The sequence below is a fragment of the Myxocyprinus asiaticus genome, chromosome 14, assembly GCF_019703515.2.
Source record: "Myxocyprinus asiaticus isolate MX2 ecotype Aquarium Trade chromosome 14, UBuf_Myxa_2, whole genome shotgun sequence".
Taxonomy (NCBI): Eukaryota; Metazoa; Chordata; class Actinopteri; order Cypriniformes; family Catostomidae; genus Myxocyprinus; species Myxocyprinus asiaticus.
Genome location: NC_059357.1, coordinates 44,116,551 through 44,140,653, shown reverse-complemented (window position 1 = coordinate 44,140,653; position 24,103 = coordinate 44,116,551). Strand labels below are relative to the sequence as shown.

Genomic DNA, 24,103 nt, shown 5'->3' with positions numbered 1-24,103 from the left:
GGCTTAGATGGATATCTCCTGATCAGAATGTCCTACAGACATGAGAGTTGGCTTGTTTGAATTGGGTGAGCAATCAGTCTTCAAGTATCATCATGGAAACTATTTAGCCACGCCCTAGCAACTATTTAGAGCACCCTAGCAACCAAACCCCTTTGACTTCCATTCAAAAGGGCTGAGTGTGATATCTTCAGACCAGAATGTCCTACAGACATGAGATTTTGCTTGTCTGAATTGGGTGAGCAATCAGTCTTAAAGTATCATCATAGAAACTACTTTGCCACACCCTAGCAACCAAACACCTTTGACTTCCATTCAAAATCACTAAGATGGGTGTCTCAGGATCAGAATGTCGTAGAGACTTCCGGGTTGACTTATTTCACTCAGGATAGCAAGGAGCCATGTTAAGTATCACCTTGGTAACTGCCTAGCAACCACATGGGCTTACCCTAGCAACCAAGTAACAAAACACATATCTCTGCACCAGAAAATTGTAGAGGCTTCCGAGTTGACTTATTTCACTCAGGATAGCAAGAAGCCTCATTAGGTATCACCCGGGTAACTGCCTAGCAACCAGATGGGGCTACCCCTAGCAACCAATTTGACATTCAGAAAAACAAGCAAGGGGTAGGGTTGCATAGGACTTCTTGCAGCTGGCTGTCTGTCTGACTGCAAGACCTTCAAACTTCCAACTCTTCAAAACAAAAATTTTAAACTTTCAGACAAGACTTTGTCAAGCCAACATAAAGTTTGTCTTCAAACTTTACTATCTAGTTAGATATTAAGATAATGAAGGAAGGTAGGGTATTCTTGAATGTTTTTCTCATCTATTCAATATTATGCATTCAAATGCCATTTACTGTTAGCCTATCTATTTTCTTCATTTAATTAAACACTAGCCTGCTTCACTAATTTAATTCGTTGTCTGTCAACCTCAAATAATCAAACAATGAAAAATTATGAAAAATAAAACCTAAAAATAGCCATAATCATTTTGTTATTTTAAGGTTGTCCCACAAAAACCTGCCTGCAATGTTCTGGGAACGTTAGTTTATGGTTTTAAAAATATAACCGGTTCCCAAAAATTAACCAAACAGGAACCATATGCTAACGTTAAGGGAATGTTTGGTGTTTGCTTGGTCCCTGTCACAGACTATTCAACTCTGGCTTGCTCACTGGGGTTTTGTAAGACACTATTTTATTCTCTGTAAAGCTGCTCTTTGTGAAAAGTATACCTATTACACAAATTATTGAAAAAACAATTGTGAAATTATAAACATATTAACTGCTAAGTTGACTATAAGTTAAGACTTTGGACTTCACTGTGAAGAAAATAGAGAAATTGAATTAATATTAATTGAATACCTCAGTCCTATATGAACTTGTTTAATTAGGCCTAATTAATCACACACACTCAATTATATACATACTCAAATTTTTGGTGTGCCACCCTAAAATCCACTGTCCCCTCTGACCACCCCTTAAGAAAAAATCCTGGAGGCACCACTGTGGTAAACTTGTATAACGGTGAATGGGCGACCACAGCAAATATATTTTTTTCTTACCTGTTTACTCCAAACAGCAAAAGAAAAATAGTCCACTTCACAGCTTTCCAAAAAAAAAAAAAAAAAAATACAAATAATTGTAATTACAGAAGTCAGAAGAGAGAAAGAGGCCAAATTCACCATCAACTTTTTTTTTTTAAATGATTCTGGGGTAATATAACACAAAGTACATTAACACTAAATCATTAACAAATTGCAAATATAAAAAAGTTCTTGATTTATACTGCTAAGCACAAGGCGGAAACACATCAAAGTCTGTGAAAAGGGTCCATAAATCGAAGGTACAGTGAAGAGTTAAAAAGAAAATGATTATTGAGACCCATCATATTAAACCATTTAGAAACTACGTCCAGGTCTCTTCACATACATTGATATTTTAAAAAAAAATTTTTTTATTAAAAATAATTAAATCACAAAAGAAATTAAAGACAAAGCGGTTTTCAATGTTTCTTTTTATTCAAGACAAATACAGGATTTAAAACTGGAACAAAATGAAAACTCACTTGTCTAAACTAAAATTGTATAAAGATTTGGGATTTAGCGTACAGAGGGGAAATATTTAAGCAGTGGGCTTCCAGTCAAAATACTGAACAAAACTGATCTTCAATATCTCAGATGTGAGAGCAGACTGAACAGAGCAAACATGCCACAAGTACTTTACTCATTCTGAATGCATACTAACAGAAATCAGGGTGGACCTGCATGTGCATCTATACGAACTTATAGCAGTAAGACCAAAGAAAACAAAACCAAACGAACATGATAAAAAGAACACGAAAGGTCCTGTGGAAACGCTGAAAAAAGGCGACAGAACCATTTTACATTTACATCTCTTTATAATTTTATCGTAATAGGCCACTACGTCTGTGGTTCACCTTGTTTTAAAGCAGCGGAGTTGTGTTGTAGTATGGAGGTCTTCAATGTCTTCCTCTTGCAGTTGTCCAAACTCCCCCTGACGTACACAAATGGTCAGAAAACATTCGATTAGTGTGTGAAACCAGACACATTTTCAGCAGATCCAATTAAAATTTCACAATTATTTCTGTAAAATAAAAAGGCTCTTTTATATCTCACTTTTTTTACTTAAAAAAAAAAAATCAAATCACATTTGTTAAAAAAATGTTATGCCTTTTGTCCAATCAACAATCATAAACCTTTGAATTAAATATCTTGAGCTACAGATTTAAAATTTTCAATGAAATTGAACAAAGTAGCAGCAAAAGTAACTGCTCAGTGACACAAGAAAAAATCATTGAAGGAAAGCAGACAAATAAAACCTTGGAGTATTTCTTTAAAGAATTGATATCCCCTCGTCTATATGGTCTGACTTTGACATTCTAGGTGGCTGATCTTATTCTGAATGCATGCACTACTATTATAAAGGACAACACAAGTAGGACATTTAAACAAACAAGAGAAAGAATAATAATAAAAAGTTTACTTCAAATACACACCTGCATTTAAAAAAAAAAAAAAAACTCATTTAGGCCACGTCCACACCAATAAATTTTTATTTGAATACGCACTAATTTCGCTACGTTTACATTTCAAATTGACACTAGAGCGGCACTATCCTCCACCGAAATCAGAGCATATCGAAAACGCTCTCCATTACCACATACTTTGGAAACTGATGACGTTAGAAACTAAAAACGGAGTTTTAAACGAAAACAGATTAGTGTTGACGTGGCCTTCGGCTAGGGCTGGACAATATCAGATATTTATTCTCTATACACAATGACTTCACTGGCAATAAAACTAATGATTAAATTAAGCAACATCATGAATTTTGCAACAATTTTAAGCACTTTTTATTTGGCCATTACACTTCTTAAAACAAAAACGCATCAGACTAGTTTCACAATCATTCTTTGTCCAGTGACTCACGAGTATGAGAATGTTACAACAGAACTTTGAACTTCAGTAGCAAACGTGCCATTAGAATGAGAGTTCGATACTTTTCAAATCAATTCAAACAGTCCATTTCAACAAACTCTCCAGTCAGCAATTTGTTTGCACCATATTTCACTCAAGTTATCATATATTCAACTTTTTATCAGAAATATATTTAAAGGTGCACTCAGTAACTTTTGTCTTTGTGTCATCTTGTACTTCCACTGACACCTAGTGGTTTGGATGCAACATCATTTAAAATCAATAGTTTTCAGTTTCAGATGCCATTGTAGAAATGTAGCATTCACAGTCAGCCACGATTACTTTAATCAATGAGTGAAAGTGTCAAATAACAGGACGGTTACTGAGATTAAGCGAGTAGTATTCAGCTGGTCATGTGATTCTAACATGGCAGCCCCCATGTGCGGACCCTCTCCATGTAGAATAAAACAGCTTTTATAAGGTTACTGATATGACTGAAGTCTTCATTTCAATGTGAGTGCTCATGGTTTCCTACATATATTGCAAAATTACAATTCATGTCTTTGTTAAACTTTTGTAATGAGGAAAAAAATATTGAGTGCACTTAAATAATTTTGCTGTTTTAGTATTGTATTGGTGCATATACATAATTTACTCCATTTAGTGAAAAACAGTATCTGATTATTTTTAACTAGATTTTTACTGCATTTACTTCTTGCAATAAACATTTTGAACCTACTTGGCAACAGTGTTAGGCAAGCTACTAAAAAAGTAATCCACTACAAATTACTAATTCTACCAATTTTTTTAAAATTACATCTTTACAAAAGTAATCATTACCAGTTAATGTACTTAAGTTACTTTCTAAAAAAAATTTCACTCTACAAATTCAAAATATACATTTTCTCATTCATTGTTAAACACAAGTCATACACTCGGCACCACACGTTAGTCCCCGACTAGTAACTGGTACAGTAACGCAAACAGCCGTTTATATGAACATCATTTGTTTTAAATGTATACATTTTATTTTTAAAGTGCAACTCTGCACAAGGACACACGCTTTAAAAGTAATTATGTCAGTAAATGTAATCTGATTACAAGAATTTAAAATGTAAATGTATGAGACTACTTTTTACAAAAAAGTAACTAGATTACAGTAGCTAAATACTTTGCAATAGGATTACACCCAACACTGCTTGGCAACAGTAGTTGTTTGGTCAAAATGCTTCCTCTGAATTATTTCAGAACAAACGCCTACAGTAAATTGAGGTATCATATGTCGTCAGAGGCTGAAAAACATCGAGATGACCGTTTTAGCTGTATTGCCCAGCCCTAACTCCAACACCTATCACTGCTTACTGAACAGGCAAAACAAAAATAAGCGACACAAACAAGAACTGTTTTGATGTTAATCTGGTTTGATTGGTTACTCTGGGATATCAGTTGGGCTTCATCTGTAAATCTGACACATTAAATCCACCTGTTTAAGGTGTAGAGTAAGCCATTGGCACTTGAAACCAACAGAAAGCAAAACTGAGGACATTTCAAACTGGGAAAAAAGAGATAGGGTAAATAAACAAGCTCTAAGACACGTTCACAGGCAACAGCATTCAAATGGATGTGGGTAGTGAAAGGAGTACCTTGGGTGAGTACCTGCACAGATTGACAGTATCCTTGATTTTTAAATTGGCTTTTCATGGGGGGTCGTTCACAACACCAACGCTGTGTGAGGTGTGGAAGTCAGCTGCAATAATTCATTAACCCTACACTTCCATCATCCCAATGCTATCGGATCTCAACTTTAAGAACAGACGGTATTAAATGTGCAACATATCCATGTAACTCCAAAAAAATCAGTATTCATTGCAGTTCAATGCACTTGTTGGACCTCTTATGAACACCTTATAGATATAGTAGATGGTAAAATGCTGAGTGCTTATGCATGTAGACATGCATGAGCACACAATCATTTTGTATAAGTGCAAATAATGTGCAAACAAAGTTATCTACTAATTTATTTTTACTGCGAGCATTGAGTGAGTACACAGGTTTAGGTAGTAAAGGAAGAGTTAGAAAAAAAAAAAAAAAACTTAAATTTGGAAGAGAACTTGTCTAAAAAGACAGATGTATGACCGATACAAAACGAGGTACCTCCAAGCATGTTTTTCAGGGCTACACTGGCTTTTCCCTCTGGGTTTCATTCATTCTACTTCCGTTTCGGCCTAGTCCCCATCTTCAGTGCATACTTACGATGCACTATTAAAAAACAGGAAGAAAAATCACAGACAGAACTGAAAGAAAAAGGGGGGAAGGGGAGAGGGGGAGAGACCCGGGCCGGGGAGGACGGTTGCACTTACCTGGCTCTGATCTGAGGTCCTATCAGATCAGTTTTAATTGGACTGTGTGTCACCTTCAGAATGAAGCTCTTCGGCGGTGCCATTCACTTCCGCTTTGGGAGGCTCTGCCTCCATGGGTTCGGGCTTGGAAAGCTCGTTGGACTTCTCAACAGAGCCCTTTCTGCTGCTCCTCTTCTCATCTGAAGAGTCCTTGTGCTCTGAGGGAAAGATGGCAATAATATTTATTAAACAAAGATGGGTGGTGTCAGATTCAGCCAAATAGAAGGACCAACAAAATAAAACTCTATTTAAAGCGATTGATTGATTTGCCATCTGATTGGGTATGCACAGTCACACTTTTACACATTGAGTCTCAAAATCGGCATGTTCACCGACTAGGACTGGGAAAAATATAGATTTTCTGATGCATCGAGATCTTTTGAACGATGTCAATATCGAATCTTAAATCCCAAGATCGATCTTTCACTCTACAGCTCTGGAAAAAATTGAGACCACTGCAAAATGATCAGTTTCTCTGGATTGACTATTTATAGGTACGTGTTTGAGTAAAATGAACATTTTAGTTTTATTCTATAAAGTACTGACAACATTTCTCCCAAATATTGTCATTTAGAGCATTTATTTGCAGAAAATGACAACTGGTCAAAATAACAAAAGATGCAGTTTTCAGACCTCGAATAATGCAAAGAAAACAAGTTCATATTCCATATTATATCAAGCTTCCCGCGACTCGCGAGCTGAAATCTCCGAGCTGCAACGGAGAAAGAGTTCATTATAGAGTTCACAGCCATTTATACACTCAACACACTGATCTGTGGCTCAGCAGATGGATACTTTTGAACACACTGCATGAAAATAAAGCATTAGTAGTGTGTTGCGTTTGTGTGTTCATGTGCGTGCGTGAAGGAGATGACAGGGCAGAGAGGCGCATCTCATTCACACTGTGAACTATATTATTTCAATTAATGCCATCCTTCTGCTGTTTAATGATGACACTTGGCCATATAGAGGCTTTTTTAATATTATTTTAAAATGGTCTTTGATTTCATCTCAAAACTCACATTACATTTTGATAATGGCAGCATACTTTAATATGGTACCGAAATTAACAAGATCATACCATTTAAAATATTTCGTTAGTACTGGTATACCGTGCAACCCTACTACATATCAACGTAAATACTTATAAATAGTAGAAGTTATGCAAGTAAAAAGTAATAAAAAATAAAACAAAAGATATATGCAACATATGAAATTTCAAGATATTAATTGATGGAATAGGCTGAATTTGAACATTTTTTCAAAAGCTAAAATGTGACAAATTCAATGAAAAACTAATGATAATTTCTCAAATTAATATTTTCAAATTGTATCTAGAAGGGTTGACTAGAAGGTTCCTTTATAATTAAGAGCATTAGCTGAGAGAGAATTCCTTTTACATGCAAGCAAATTGGACATTGTAAAAGAAATGTTCCCATATGAATTAGGGATGGGCACAAATACCCAATGACAGCAATGATCGATCATGAAAAAGGTGATCGAAAACAAAAATGCTTGAATTCTAACTTCAGTGACAACTACCTGACAACTATACACTGTGTATCAAAGAGGGGCCTTATTTTTAATTTTGAGATGGATTACGTTGTCATTATCAGTGATACCTTGATTGTCAACAGAGAAATCTCATAGCAACCAAACTGATAAACAATACTGCAATGCAAATGTTTGTTCTACAGGTTTACAATAATCAAAAGAAAGTTTAATCCACCGTGTTTTGAACATCTGTCTCTGCACACATTTGCTAAACAGGTTTTATTGTCATATAAGGTAGAAACTTCGACTCGATGTATATTATTTAAGAAAAGTGAAGGTTTATCATTGACTGTAAATCTCCCTCTGTGCCGACATGTTTGCGTGACACACCTGCATCTCAGCGAAATCAGCTGAAGATTTCCGCACGAGTTGCAAGTCCAACATAAAGTGGCATTCCATTGCAGTTTTCCCAGTATGAAGTTTAAAATTCCAAGTTAAATGGGAGGAAGCAACAAACTCCAACAGAGCGCAGCGTGACTTTCTGTCCGGGGCAGAGACGGTGCTCTACACTCTGGAGAAGCGAGCACACACACACACACAAGGCGAAATCTTTCTTTCAAACATCTCGATGGAGCACATCTGAATGTAACAGAATGCAGGGTCTTTAGAACTATTTTCAACTTAACACTGCGTTTTAAAAACGCTATGACTATGGTGTCACAGAAACCACGGTTTGCAGATACACGGTTCAGAAACAGTGGTGCGCACTTACTAAGCTTATTACGGTAACCTGAAGAACAGAGACACACGTTCTGAGCACTGTTTCATTGAACTGACCAGCGAGTCTTCACATAATGACAAAATATTATGCATTATTTTTTATCATGCCCTCTTTTGTACTTATTGTAACAAATTATATTATAACAGCCTATGTTAATGAATAGACATTGGAACAACGAGACCCAATGCAGCAGCCAAAGACGTATGACATATACACCGATCAGCCACAACATTAAAACCACCTGCCTAATATTGTGCAGGTCCCCCTCATGCCGCCAAAACAGTGCCAACCCGCATCTCAGAATAGCATTCTGAGATGCTATTCTTCTGACCACAATTGTACAGAGTGGTTATCTGAGTTACCGTAGACTTTGTCAGTTAGAACCAGTCTGGCCATTCTCTGTTGCCCTCTCAACAACAAGGCGTTTCCATCCACAGAACTGCCGCTCACTGGATGTTTTTTGTTTTTGGCACCATTCCGAGTAAACTAGAGACTGTTGTGTGTGAAAATCCCAGGAGATCAGCAGTTACAGAAATACTCAAACCAGCCCATCTGGCACCAACAATCATCCATGCGATTATCTAATCAGCCAATCAAGTGGCAGCAGTGCATAAAATCATCAGATATGGGTCAGGAACTACAGTTAATGTTCACATCAACCATCAGAATGGGAAAAAAAATTTGATCTCAGTGATTTGGAGTGTAGCATGATTGTTGGTGCCAGACGGGCTGGTTTGAGTATTTTTGTAACTGCTGATCTCCTGGAATTTTCACACACAACAGTCTCTAGAATTTACTCAGAATGGTGCCAAAAACAAAAAACATCCAGTGAGCGGCAGTTCTGTGGATGGAAACGCCTTAATGAGAGAGGTCAACAGAGAATGGCCAGACTGTACAATTGTAACCCCTCTGTACAATTGTGGTAAGAAGAATAGCATCTCAGAATGCTATTTTGAGATGCGGGTTGGCGCTGTTTTGGCAGCACGAGGGGGACCTACACAATATTAGGCAGGTAGTTTTAATGTTGTGGCTGATCGTTGTATGTGCATACTGTATTTTTACATGTCTATGATGATTTTAAGCACAGCAAGCTATAATCTAGGGCTGGGCGATAAAACGATCTCGATATTTATCATGATAAAAAAACTCCATGATATCGATGATAAGCTTTTGAGTAATTTTCTATATTTAACCTGTGTTCTACATCTAGACGATCAGGTGCGTGTTGCTAAAAACACAAGCAGTTTGGCTTTCTTATCGTACCTTTCCACTGGCGCGTGGTGAGCGAGCGCTTTCAATTCCTTCCTATGGAAGCCGAGCGTCATGCTCGCGAGGTGGATTGTAGAACTGACAGCAGCACAGAGCAAGCTGTTCCCTAGCATTGGGAGTGGCTTTGAGCGGATTTCTTCTGCGTCAGTGGAAACGCAGCCTTAGACTGTATGAAGCTGCTTATGTCCCCGCTACGCCACTCATCGCGTTCCAGGTCCAGACCCCGTATTGATTCCATCTGGACTGCAAGACATCATGACGACAGTTGCGCCCCTTCGTCGTCTCTAGTGAGCAGCGCGACAAAACAACAGTGCTGGTTACATAATATCTGATCTTTCTGCGCTGTATTCTTGAATCTTCTTCTCTAGCACTGAACGCTTCATTTATGCCCTATCCCGCTCTGCACGCGTTTCCTCTTTTCCCCGCATGCGAGTAAACACGAGGCGCGTGTTTCCAGAGCGCCTTTAGACCATAAAGTTTATCTTTCTAAATTTAGTTTTAGTAATCAGCATGTTACAAGCCTTTAATAATAAACAAATAGATTTCTGTTCTAATTTTGTGAAATTATTCAGATGTCATGATCTCTGACAAGGATGAAAGACAAACAAATTACTAGTTGTAGTCTAATCTCTCACTTTAATGAAAATATAAAAATGGTCCATTCAGACTTTTACATTTTCTCTCTGGAGATACACCTGAACCCCCATACAGTATCATTCCTCAGTCACAAGGGCTTCTATGCCCCCATACTTGGGTATATGAATGTAAAGAAATATGAAAATAATCATTATGATTCAAAATGAACAGATCATCTTTTGACATTCATATCCAACTGCACTCGACTGATAAACTCTATAAAATATTGTAATATTTTAGTAGAAGATCCCTCAGACACCACTGCTTTGGCTGTCTCTGGGCCCGCAGTGCAGTTTTGTATAGACTATTTTGACTAACTTGGAAATGATAAATATCGATATCGAATGAAATGAAAAAGAATATCGTGATAATATTTTTTGCCATATCGCTCAGCCCTACGATAATCACACAAAAACACTCCAAGAAGTTGCGTCTCTCAAATAATTTGAGAATTGTGTCTCCCATTAAAACCATCACCACTAAAAATATTAATGTTTGTAGTCAACCCCACTAATCGACTAGTCACTTGTTGGACGACTAGTCAATTAGTCGACCACCGTAGCACATCCCTAGAAACAAGCATTGATATCTATGGATACCTATTAATTGGGTCAGTTGTTACCAAAGTCTTGGATCCGATGGGTATCGTACAGTCTAACAACGTCACAGTGTGCCGAGATTTCACTGGGATCATATCGAACAGTCTTGACAAGCAACAATCGTAAAATAATTTTGTGTATACCCTGCTATAGATGGCATTAACACTTGATCTTTCATGATTGGATAGTTGTAACCAAGTGTAATTACTCAAACGTTTGCAAACTTTACAATAAAAACAATCCACAAGTGTTTTTTTTTTTTTTTTTTTTTTTTTTTAAAGAGTGCAACAGTTGGTTCTGCAAGTAAAATCCAATTTTTATACTTAATGACATATGTCAATAGTTTGATACTGTACTGTCTTTGATTGGATAACGTCTTTTATGAATGCATTTCGAATTTCTATTTTATAGAACATTTTTATAAACTGGAAAAATACTTGTACTTAAAAAATGGGCGGTCACTCTTGCAATCGATTATACAAATAGTTTGCAATTTCAGCATCAAGTGCCAAACCTTTGTTCTTAGAGGATTTGTCCTTGTCTTTGTCCCCTCTGTCCTTCTCTCTGTCTCTGCTACGGCTGCGGTGCCGGTGGCTCTTGCGTTCAGAGCTGCGGGATCTCCTCCTCTCCCTGCTCCGAGAGCGCCGCTTCCTGTCCGAGCGTTCCCGGCTGCGCCTCCTCTCTCGGTCACGTTCACGGCTCCTGTTGTACATGCAACAAGTTATTAAATACTAGTGTATCAAGGAAACCCCAAATGTCACAGACACAGCAAGCATATGTTAAAAGCCCGGGTACACTTGATTTTCCAGTGTGCTGGTCAAAAGTATACTCGGATGCTTCAGCACATGCACACTACAACTGATTTGCGATACGTGCCATATATGATGCTGCAAACCATTGAGATGTTCCAAAAGTGTCAGTCAGCCCTACTCCCACCATTATTTTCCACAAAATGTTCCGTTTCATTTGAAAATATGTCACATTAAGGAAGTTAAGTGTTGCGAACGCCATGATGCATCTAAAATCTCAGGTCCTGTATAGTGGTCAATGGTAGCTGTGTGACAGTAGTGTACCTGCTGCGTTTCCTGTCCCGTTCCTTACTCCTGGACCTCTTCCTGTCTCGCGAGCGGCTCCTGCGGCGGTCTGATGCACGGCTGGAGTGTCTACTGTTGGAGTGACTCCGCCTCCCGCGTCTGTCCCGTTCCCGTTCTCTCTCTCTGTCCCGATCCCTCTCTCTCTCGCGTTCCCTCTCTCTCTCCCGCTCTCGCTCCCTCTCTTTTTCCCGCTCTTTCTCTTTCTCCTCCTCCTCTTTGCGTTTTTTCTCACGTTCCTCCCTTTCACGCTCACGGTCCTCCTTCTCTTTCTTCCCTCGCTCGTCCTTCTCCGGGTCCTCTGAACGCCGACGCAGTTTTTCCTGCGGGAACAAATTGATATTTAGTTCACACCCTTTACTTTTTACACTTTTGTTTTTTGTGTCATAATGAGTAGGGCAGCACAATGAATCAAATAAATAAAAATTACAATTACAGCTTCCACAATTAACTAATCATGGACAAAGTGTCAGTTACAACATGTCTACTCCAACTGCATCATTTTTTTTAAACTTATTTTAGTGTTATTCTTTGACTAACAGTTTTGCTTGTACTGTTTAGATGTCTTGACTTACTGATGTATAAAACAGCAATAAAGTAATCAGGATCTGAAATTTGCTTGTTTTGGATGTAGCCTACATAATAGTACAGTAGTAGGAAAATTCTATTAATCAAAATTAACTGAAAATTAAATATCATGGGAAATAATCCACAATTATGTTTTTTTGTCATAGTCGTGCAGCCCTAATAATAAGAATCCAAATTGGGCACCCACAATCCTCAAGTACTGGGAAGTGACAGCAATGATCAATCATGAAAACGATGATCTATTATGATCATGCGTGACATGACTTTTTTACAAAGTTCGAAATTCATTGACAAATATACACAATCTTGTCAAAGAGGGGCCTTATATTTATTTTGATATTGTCATGATTTTCGGTGGTACCTTGCAGTCTAAATCATCACAGCAACAATCTGAAACACATGACTTTCTGTGTGAGGCAGAGACAGCGTTCAACACTCTGGAGATGTGCACACATACCAGGCGAGTTTTTCCTTTCAAACAGCTAAACGGGGTGCAGTTGAATGGAACAAACACAGGGTCTTCAAAACCATTTTCAACTAACATGGCATATTAAAAACGTGATAGTTACGGCATCTCTGGTCAAGCCAACCTCGGTTCGAAAGTATACTGTTCAGCCAGCCTCGACGGAAACAGTGGTGCGTGCTCAAGACAATTACAGAAACCTAAATGAAAAAGAGAGACGTGCTTTCTGAGCAGTTTTTTCATTGAGTTGGCCAGCGAGTCTCCACTTAGACAATATGAGGCATTATATTTTGATTATGCCCTTCTTTGTAACAGTCTATGTTATAACAGCCAATAATAATGATCATGTGAGAAACTGGAACAACGAGATGCAATGCAGCAGCTAAAGATGTCTGTCTGACATATGTACACAGCAGAGTTTCCACAAAGAAATTTTGGTGCGGTCCAACATGTCTGGGAATGATCAAGTTTGCTGGACAAATTGGAAAAAATCAGGTCATTTACTTTGTTTATTTTGCACTGTAACGCGATGGGCTATGCATAATAATGTGATATAATGACACAAAATGGCAAACGTTTGTTCAATATAGCTTCTTTTCTATATATAAAAAAAAATAAAAATAACTGCTGTCATGGAACAAGTTCTAATTAAAAAACATTCACCAGTGAGCAAAAGTGGGCAAAGCAAAAAAAAAAATAAAATAAAATTAAACTACATTTGCCACATGTCCTTTCGTTTACAAAGAAATATTAAAATAAAAATCGTTAGGTCATGTCTAGGGCTGTGCGATATGAATAATATGCTTCTATCTGACACACACATCTGTGTTTCATGTGAGTGTCACGTGTGCTTTCTCTGGAGCACGCAAGTGCGGCCGAGTCCAACAGGCTTCCCAAAATTTTTTAGTAATAATACGGTCAACAACACACTCAAATGTGGCATACTGTGAAATTTAGCATTATGGTAATGATTTAAAACCGAGTTTTTTTTTTTTTTTTTTACTTTGATTATTGTCAAGTTCGAAATAGAGAAAATTATATAAGAGGAAGTTTTAATTCTCTGGATTATCCAAAAAACAGGCATTACAATACAGTTATTAAATATAATAAACCAATTTTAATTGGTTTAGAAAATGACTATACTCTGTGATATATATCGTTATCGTGATGTAAGATGCGTCATATCTCCCACCCCTAGTTATGTCATACAAGTTCTCACCTTGGCTAATTTGATTTTTCATAGCATAAAAGCTCCTCCAGAAGACGGCAACGCAAGGCCGTTTTAATACAAGTTTTCTGAAATGAGAAGCTTCTCAATGCGGGCATGTGAGACGGGAATAACGCAGGCTGCATTTTTCAGTGTGCGGTATAAAGCCCACTGTAGTCGCGGGTAAGAACTCCGCAAACTTTGGGAAAGTTTAAACCTCTGTGGCAGTGAAGCGCTGTAATCATGGGGATTGTGTCACGCTGTGCATTTGTGACTTCAACTAAAGAAGTAGCTGATGCTTCGTGCTAATATTTTTCCCAGACATTGTGTCCGACCATGTTTGAATTTATCAGACATAAGGACATTTTAATGCTCAAAAACTGGTATTTACCAGCTAACGGACACCCTGGTACACAGTACACAGACAAGTACTTCAGTAATCAAAGCAACCAAAATGCCCATTTCTGGTTCCCTCCCTTCTTCACCAATGACTTTTCCAGGCGTTTCCGATTACTGGAAATGGAATTTTATAAATCCTTTTAATCGACTAATAAATAAATGACTAATTTGACGAAACATTTTATTAGGGCTGTGAAATTTAACACAATAATTTCTGCAATTAAAGGTGCTGCAAGTGATTTTTTCATGGTAAGGTATGTAAAACATTTTTACTACTCCCTGAAAGATATGAAATAAGTGTCCTGAGATATCTCACCGTTTTCTGTGATAGCTCTAGACTCTGTAAACAGCAAACCAAAAAGTGTCTGCGGGCAACGGACAATGACGCTTTCTGCTTGTCAATCATTTTTGCACGTTCTCCAAGTATTATAGTTACAGCGAGTTGAGGCTTAATGCCATTTTTATGCCATGTTGCTTATAAAAGTTGTCAGTTGAGGGTGCTATTTTGCTGCTCTTGTTTTTGACAACTGTTTCTGCTCATGTCGGTCTCAAATCTCATTTGGTATCTTTAAAGTGCCTGGTTTTAGAAAAAGGGGGCGTGGCTAATCCAACAGCTCAGCTTGACAGCTTGTGGAAATTGTGGAAAATTGCTTACAGCACCTCTTTTTCTTTTCTCTCTCTCCCCTTTTCTCCCCAATTTGGAATGCCCAATTCCCAGTGTGCTCCAAGTCCTCGTGGTGGCGTTGTGACTCACCTCAATCCGGTTGGCGGAGGACGAATCTCAGTTGCCTCCGCATCTGAGACGGTCAATCACGTGGCTTGTTGAGTGCGTTACCACGGAGACCTAGCTCGTGTGGTTGCTTAGGAGACCTGGCTGGAGTCACTCAGCATGCCCTGGATTCGAACTTGCGATTCCAGGGGTGGTAGTCAGCGTCTTTAATCGCTGAGCTACCCAGACCCCCGCTTACAGCACCTTTAATAGTTGACTGTTTAACGCATAATTTTTTTGTATGCAATTAATGCAGCATCCGTTTTTTTTCTCTTCCAGTGGCTAAAATTGGCGTATATAAATTTCCAGGCGGTACATGCTCGACTGCACATTCCAGCACAGAAACTGATTGTGTGGAGCTGTGCATACTTACTCATTACACGCGACGCATATCCCAGGCATAATAAACACAGGAGAGGATTTACTATGGAGAATGGAGACACACAAGAGGTGAGCCAGGTCTGAGAGAGACATGGGCAAGCTGCCGTATCCCTTTGAATCACCCAAAAACTCACTCACTGTCATCTGAACCAGTGTCAAAAACCCACGAGACCCAGCGTGTGTGTGCACGAAAGAAACCAAACGGTAGCCAGAGAAAATAATAATTTAGAGATTTTAAACTTCAGCATTCAATTTGTTATATCTGTATGTATAGTGTGTGATAATGCATTGGCAATGTACCCTTAAATTTATCTTGTCAATAAAGTTTGATATGAATTTAATCTGCCTATTTGAAATTATTTAAAAAGTTAACTGAAAAACAGCAGAAGCTTTTACCCAACTTTTATTTACAGCATGTCCACTTATTTTATGGTATGTAAACATATACTTATATCAAAGATTTATACCTGTTAAAATGTGCTTAATTAACCATCCACAAAAAAACTGAACATTTTAACATTAAACATTAAAACAAATGATGATTCTTGCAAATTCTTTGAGACAAATTATAACAAATATATTATGATTATATTTTAATGTTCTTTTTTTAATGTATCATGATTTTTTTTTTTTTTCCCTTTTTCACCCAATTTGGAATGCCCAATTCCCAATGTGCTTTTAAGTCCTCGTGGTCGCGTAGTGATTCGCCTCAATCCGGGTGGCGGAGGATGAATCCCAGTTGCCTCCGTGTCTGAGACCATCAACCCACGCATCTCATCACGTGGCTTGTTGAGCGCGTTGCCACGGAGACATAGCGTGTGTGTAGGCTTCACGCTACCCAACGCGGCATCCGCGCTCAACTTACCACGCGCCCCACCGAGAACGAACCACATTATAGTGACCACGAGGTGGTTACCCCATGTGACACTACCCTCCCTAGCAACCGGGCCAATTTGGTTGCTTAGGAGACCTCGCTGGAGTCATTCAGCACACCCTAGGATTCGAACTAGTGAACTCCAGGGGTGGCAGCCAGCGTCTTTTACCACTGAGCTACCCTTAATGCACCATGATTAATCGCGATTACAGACAACTGTGCGATTAATTAGTTCAAAAATTTTAAACATTTACAGCCCTAATTTGTACTCAAAATAACGATTTGCTCACAATTCCAACATCTTGTCTTGCGATCAAGTTTTAATCTACATAAGAGCAGTATCTAGCTGATGAAATACTTTAGAGCAGAGCAAAACAAGACAGAAAATGTCTATTCACCACTGATATTTCTATGATTTTCATTCATTTCTATGAATTTTGCAGACCTGGAAAAATGTCCTGATATTTTTCACGCCTGGGAATCACAATTTAAAAACATCCCCTGATATTTTCTGGTTTTTGTCACCATGGAAACCCTGGTACTGGCCAACATTTGTGAACTTGTTTTAAATAATAGGCATGTGACTGGGCCAATATGTGAAGCCAATAATGCGAGGTCTATTTTTTTTTTTTTTTTAATCTCTAACTAAGGCCATGTCCACACTAATAATTTTCGTTTGAAAACTCATTTTCGCTACATTTTGGCCTTCCGTCCACACTGAGACAGAGTTTTTGACAGCGAAAATAAAGCTTTTCAAAAATGCTCTCCCAAGTGAATCAATTTGAAAATGCCATCTTCGCGTTGTAGTGTGGATGGGGAAGACGGAGATTTCTGAAAACGATGACAACAATTTGACGTCATGTGACGCAGTCATGTGATCCATTCAACCCAAAACACTCAAGATGGCAGCCTATGTTGTAGCGCTGTTGTTGTACCTGTTATTCACTTTGATAGCATTGTTAAAGATCAATATTACTTTGAAGGAATGCAATATGAAGATTGTACAAAGGCGACACAAAGTTTACTCGGAATTGCTGTCCGTCGACAAAACACAAGGACAATTGCATTTCAGCTCGCACATGGAACGGCAATTTTCCGCATGTGCAGTAAGGGGATTTATGCATTTTCTTATGCTTTAGTGTGGACGAGCAACTTGTGAAAAACACTTGAAAACAGCAGTGTGGACGGAGAGCCCTTCGAAAAAGCATTTTCAAATGTATCTGGATTAATGTGGACGTAGCCTAACAATTCTAATTTGATCTGAATTTTTAAAAATACGTTTAAACATCAGTCTTTTGATGAAAATGTATCAGTGTATCAGAGAACATTTACAATAATTCCATCATTACAATTATCGACTAATCTCAGTTAAAATTAGAAGAAAAAAAAACGAATCACAGTGGCAAAAATCTTTTTCAAAATATTAACTGACCTTCAGTTCTTCTACAGTGGCTTTGATTTTGGCATATCCCATATGTTGTTTGCCCATTAGATGATCGTCCACTCTGGACTGAGCGTCACCCACTATAAGAAAAGCACCACACACTTCACACACCTCCATCTGCTTCTCCTGAGCTGCAAAGCTCTCAATAGTCTGATGAAGAAAAAAAAGAAAAAAAAAAAACGTTTATACACACCAACATCATTTTCATTTCAGAGTAAAGCACAGTAGAATACATTTGTTGTTTGTTTTCAATTATTCCACAGCAAAAACTACAAAGAAGAGATGATGAATCTCATTTGTGTCCAGGATGTGCGACTCACTGAAGGGGTGGAACTAAGCTGCTCCCTCTCTTCCTTAAGTTGCTCCACCAGCTTCATCATGCCCTGCGCCTCCTCGACACGCCCCTCCGAGCCCAATTCCTCAATCTGATGGCACACACACACACACACTTAACACCCTTCCCAAAACACTCACATTCACTCTCTTTACATCTTACGATACGCAAAACATACCTGAAGCACAAGCTCTTCAATCTTCTCTGTGAGGACCTGAGCCTTCTCCTCGTTCTTCCCCGACGGACCTGGTCCCTGGAAATTAATGTTGGAAGTAGGAATAAAAATGTGGACAGTAAATCAAGCTGTCTTCAAAGGAACAGTTCACACAAAAATTAAAATGCCCATTTACTCACCCTCATATCGAGAGCTTAAAAACGTATTTACTGTCTTCCGAGAAACACCAAAGGAGAAATTTTAAACAACGTCTGAGCTGCTGTTTTCCATCTAATGAAGGTGAAAGGGGATTTAAGGGGATAGTTCACCCAAAATGAAAATTCTCTCATCATTTACTTAAAGGCAGCATAAAAGTAATCCATACAACTCCAGTGGTTTTAATCCATATCTTCAGAAGTGATATGATAGGTGTGGGTGAGAAACAGATCAATATTTAAGTCCATTTTTAACATAAATATCCACTTTCACATTATTTGTGCATATTGCTACCTACTGGGCAGGGAGGTGAATTTACAGGAAAAAAACTTCAATGTTGCCTTTATGTGCTTTTTGGTCACCATTCACTTGCATTGTATGGACTAACAGATATTCTTCTAAAAATCTTTGTGTTCAACAGAAAAAAAGTTACACACATCTGGGATGGCATGAAGGTGAGTAAATGATGAGTTTTGGGTGACCTATCCCTTTAAGGCTATAAAACTCCAAATAGGACACCACACAAAAAAACACCATATTAGTACAAACAAAAAACTTGTACTTTTGAATTGCAATTCCTCTGAAGCCATACAATTACTTCGTGTGGAACTTTGCCCTCCACAGTAGCTCTAAAATTTCAATCGCACTTCAGCATATCAAAGCTTAGCGCAACATGATCGGACATGTGACACAAGAGCCAATGCCATTTGGCACTGCCAAAGTCAAACCTGGCACAACATTGCCATTGGATTATCAGCAACGGCAAATGGGAATTGCAGTGAAAACTTGAATTTCAGTATATTCTAAAGGTTGACCGATAGTGGATTTTGTCAACACAGTTAACTACGGTAGTGGGAAAGGCCGATAACCGATTAATCGGCCGACAGTTTTTCAAACTGATTTATAAAATGTAAAACAATTTGTATTCTTTATTACGGCGGGTAAAGACAAAATGTCTAAAATGAATAAAATCCCAGACGCAGTTTTTTTTGTTCAACCAAAATCCTAATAATAACTAGCAAAAAAAATATGATTTGGTACATAACGTGAGACTTTTAAGTATAAACAAGCCTGAAACATATTGGAGACTCTTATTTTGAAATGACGAAAAAACTACAGGCAACTATCAACAGATTTTTGCAGATAACTGATAGTTCCAAAAAGCAACTATCGACACCGATATATCTGTTTTACAGATCAATCGGTCTACCTCTAGTATGTTCCTCACACAAAGCTATTATATGGCTTCAGAACACTAACTTGAGGAGCTTTGTGTTAAAAATCACCATCCATTTTCACTGTTTGGAAAACAGTGTTTTGAACATAAAAAGGAGAAATTGTGAATAATATTCAACTAAAGATATTAATACAAGTTTGAAACAAATAAATGATGATAGAATGTAGAAGTACACACTCCAGAGTTCTGCTGCGCTTGCGACAGTGCCAAGCGCGCATGGCCCCTCCGAATCCTGCGCTCCACCTCGGCCAGCAGACTCTGCAGGTACCGCAGGAAGTCACGCTCATATCCTTCCTTCATAAAGCGGGAACTCTTCTCATACCTAAAGCATTCATTACCAGATCCTGAGTCATAACTCAAACAACATGCATCATAACTGTAAATGGATCAGTCGCACAAGACATGACCGGGTCATATTTCACTCAAATCAAGAAAATAAGAAATTATATATTTTAAAAAAGCCTATTATTTGGACCATTAAGACTCCATATTTTCTCCAAAATTATCATGACCATAATGCAAAAAATTAATTACAATAAAAAAGTGTAATGCTGAAAACATACTGAAATTGTCAAGTATTTATACATTATTATTTGATGTGTTTAATTTACACAGATTAAATATAAAGTATATATATTAAAGTAAATAAATTATTTAAAAAAAATTTATAACAAATATTTTAGTTTTTGTTATTAATTTGGGGTGAAATATGACCTGGACATGTTTTTGTAGGATTCATTCATATAGCCTAGTGTGGTAACTTACATTTTCCTCAAGTTTTCATCATGGATTTTTTCACATGGACCTGGTATAAAAAAATAAATAAAAAGATTAATTTCACAACTGATCATAAAAATAAAATCTGATTAATATATTTAAGAACATTAAGAGTCTTACCCAAGTCTGACCGTGTGTTTGTGAACAGTTCAGCAGGGCAGAAGCCACACAGGTAGTATTTACAGACCTGAAGTAAACAGAGAATCATGGGTAAGTACATGTTTAAACCAATGAACTTCCATGACTTTAAGTCATTTGTGATTAGTGGGTAAACAACCCCCCCCCCCCCAAAAAATCTAGATAGCTTCATGTCACATGGTTTTCGACCATTGAAAATGGGTTTAATTGAACCATTTTTGGATGGAGCAACATTGAGCGCGCCATATCTCTAAGATTTAACCATGTAGGCCCTTAAAGATGAAAATACACACAGGAAAGTTCGTTCTGAACTAGAATCTAAAAGTATATTAAGATATAGCTAATACTTCTGGAGTTATAGGCACTCCAACTTTGGAAAAACAACACAAAAGTGCTTTTTTCACACATTTGGACTCACGCCATTGGCATATAATGCGACAACAGATGCTGAGGTCAATTGATATTATTAATAACCCTACATTTCTCTGTATAAAAATCAAATCTGGATAATGCCACCTTCCTAATGTTATTTTTTACCTGTAGTTTTGCTCCAAAATCCTAGACAAAAATTGTCATTTTGACCCCCTTTACAAAATAATGGATTACTCAGTAAATATCGATCCACGGCGCTTAATCTTTTGGCTTTCATCATTATCTATGTTTAACATTTACTTTAAAAGAACTCATTTTAAGCCAAATACCTCGTGTTAAGACTACAATGGCAATATGTACAGTAAAAAGGGAGTTACATTTTGGTCTGTTCTCACCCAAAACAGATTAGATCACTTCAGAAGACATGGATTAATCCACTAGAGGTTTATTGATGACTTTTATGTTGCCTTTGTGTGCTTTTTGGAGCTTCAACATTCTGGTCACCATTCACTTGCATTGTATAGGCCTACAGAGCTGAGATATTCTTCTAAAAATCTTCCTTTGCGTTCAGCAGAAGAAAAAGGCATACACAACTGGGATGGCATGAGGGCGAGTAAATGAGAAAATTTTCATTTTTAGGTGAACTGTCCCTTTAAGTTATCATTCATGTCTAAACGTACGGGAAGAGTTTCGCACAATATTTAGGCTTAGGAGGTTTGTTCAAATCTCTAACCCTAAATATGAGCAATAATAATAGTGATTGATGCCTCAGCAAACACCGCATAAACAGCTTGAGGGCGGGACGCTGCACTCCTGGATGTGTGCCGCGTGTTCACATTCAACAATGACACTAGCGTGCTAACTTCATAGAAACAACCGGAAGGAACGAACAAACAAACAAACGAGACCCCATACAGTGTACTTATATTCGAAATGTCTTCTATAAGCTCTCTTAATTCGGTCTGAGTTTGTATGTAATGAGATGCTGCTGGTGTTTAGCAGTTAGCGCACTCACAGTCTCATGATCCCAGCGCACATTACAGCGCTTCTCATCCGGAGCCAAATTCCGGTCCCGGCCCATTAACTCATCGAGTAATTGGGCGGCTGAAAGCATCGTGTCTGGAGTTTAATGTGTGATCCGTTATAACACAGTGGTTTTATTCATCTACAGAATAACGTGTGCTGCGTCCCCTATTCTGATCTCCACAAAATGGCAGCTGAACAGCGCGCAACGGAGATTACCCATAAATCATTTCGAGGAACGCCAACCTTTACTACGCTTCCTAGTGGACGGGATGACAAGTACGCTTTCAAATTCACAAGAGGAAAGTACCTAATTTAACCCTGGAAATAGTCATAGCAGGATTTTAGGCTTTTGAAATGTAAACAAAGAAACTTTATGATTTAAAATGAGTAATACATGTTTAAGTTTTGTACTGGTTTACAACAGCTATGTTTGTTAAAGGGACAGTTCACCCAAAAATGCAAATTCTTTCATAATTTACTCACCTTCAATATTGATGATTTCAAGCTCAATTATATTTCCCAGTGCCATCTAGCACTCTGTGAACTGTACTAGTAAGTGTAATTTTAAATCATGATCGTTCCTGTAGACTGCAATTGCAAGGTGTACAGTGAAAAAGGAGTTATATTTTGGTCTGTTCTCACCCAAAACAGATTAGATCATTTCAGAAGACATGGATTAAACCACTGAAGTCTTATGGATGGCTTTTATGCTGCCTTTATGTGCTTTTTAGAGCTTCAATATTTCACACCCCATTCACTTGCATTGTATGGACCAACAGAGCTGAAATATTCTTCTATGTTCAGCTGAATAATAATAATAATAATAAGTCATACACATTTGGGATGGCATGAGGGTGAGTAAATGAGAGAATTTTCATTTTTGGGTCAACTATCCCTTTACCTTTTTTGAAGTTTTAAATTGATGATTTTACTTTGGAATGTGTGGCAGAACTCATTTCATGATCACTGCTGGGAAAAGCAATGGTAAAGAAAATGACAGAAATTTGAGGTAAATCTAGTTAAGCTTATAAACAAGTAAAATTTAACTTAATGTTATTATGTGAAAGTGTAGAAGAACATATACAAATTAATTTCATATATATATTTTTTCTAGAGAATAATTTTTCCTCTATCCCACTTTACCAGTAGGCCCTGCTGCTTAAACACAGCTGGGATTTGGTCAAAAGAGGATCTTCAGAGCTTCTACTTCCCAGTATTGAATATTTCTTAATTTTTGCTTTTGACTAAGGTAGAAGACATCCTAAGCTTTCTTCAAAGGTATAATGTTAGGTTATGTGTCGTTTGGATCATAATTCAAAGTGTCAAGAAAATAAAAATTCAAAAATTGACCCACTTTGCCCATATTCACCATATAATATCAAAACCTAAAACTAAAATTAATTTGAGATCAATTTTATTTTATTTTAGTTTGTTTTGGAGTTATGAAAAAGTATTTTAGTTTAGTTTCAGTTTTTTTCCAATAATTTCAGTTTTTATTTTTATTTTAGTTAACGAAAATTATTTTAGTTCGTTTTCGTTTTCGTTAACCATAATAACACTGCATCCAAGCCACTAGGTGTCAGTGTAAGCCAATTTAAGCCACTTCAACATAGTTCAAAAAAATTACTAAATGTGAACCTGTAATTAAGGTAATTTAATTTGTTGTACATCTCAGTTTGTACTTACTGCATCTCGTGGTATTAATAACTGAGCTTAATTAGAAGTAATGCTAATTTCATTTTGGAGTTTGTTGTTGTTGTTGTTGAAGAAATCAACTTAATACATTTTTGTTTGAGATGAGAACATAATTATATTGCATGAAGTCCAAGTGATATTCAACAGTCATCAAAAAAGTGATATGATTACATTGCTTTGAAATGTTCAAATAGATTCAGACTTCCAACCAATGGTGTTCACTCAACGTGATTGTTACTGCATGCTCAATTAACTTATTTAAAATTAGCAAATGCAACACAATTCTTTAGCATTTGGTCTCAACTTAATTTAATTGTTTACAA

General features: G+C 37.5%; 1 protein-coding gene across 1 annotated transcript; it reads right to left on the bottom strand.

Annotated features, from left to right (window-relative positions):
* Positions 1–1,995: 1,995 nt before the first annotated feature.
* luc7l3 (LUC7-like 3 pre-mRNA splicing factor) lies at positions 1,996–22,281 on the bottom strand. Its single transcript, XM_051717684.1, has 11 exons — positions 22,075–22,281; positions 20,670–20,736; positions 20,538–20,577; positions 19,950–20,094; positions 18,344–18,418; positions 18,152–18,256; positions 17,820–17,981; positions 11,689–12,029; positions 11,130–11,317; positions 5,798–5,994; positions 1,996–2,514 (listed from the first exon to the last, which is right to left on the bottom strand). Exons 1-10 carry the CDS (start codon positions 22,171–22,173, stop codon positions 5,831–5,833), a joined length of 1,386 nt encoding a protein of 461 aa, XP_051573644.1. The 5' UTR covers positions 22,174–22,281; the 3' UTR covers positions 1,996–2,514; positions 5,798–5,830.
* Positions 22,282–24,103: the final 1,822 nt, after the last annotated feature.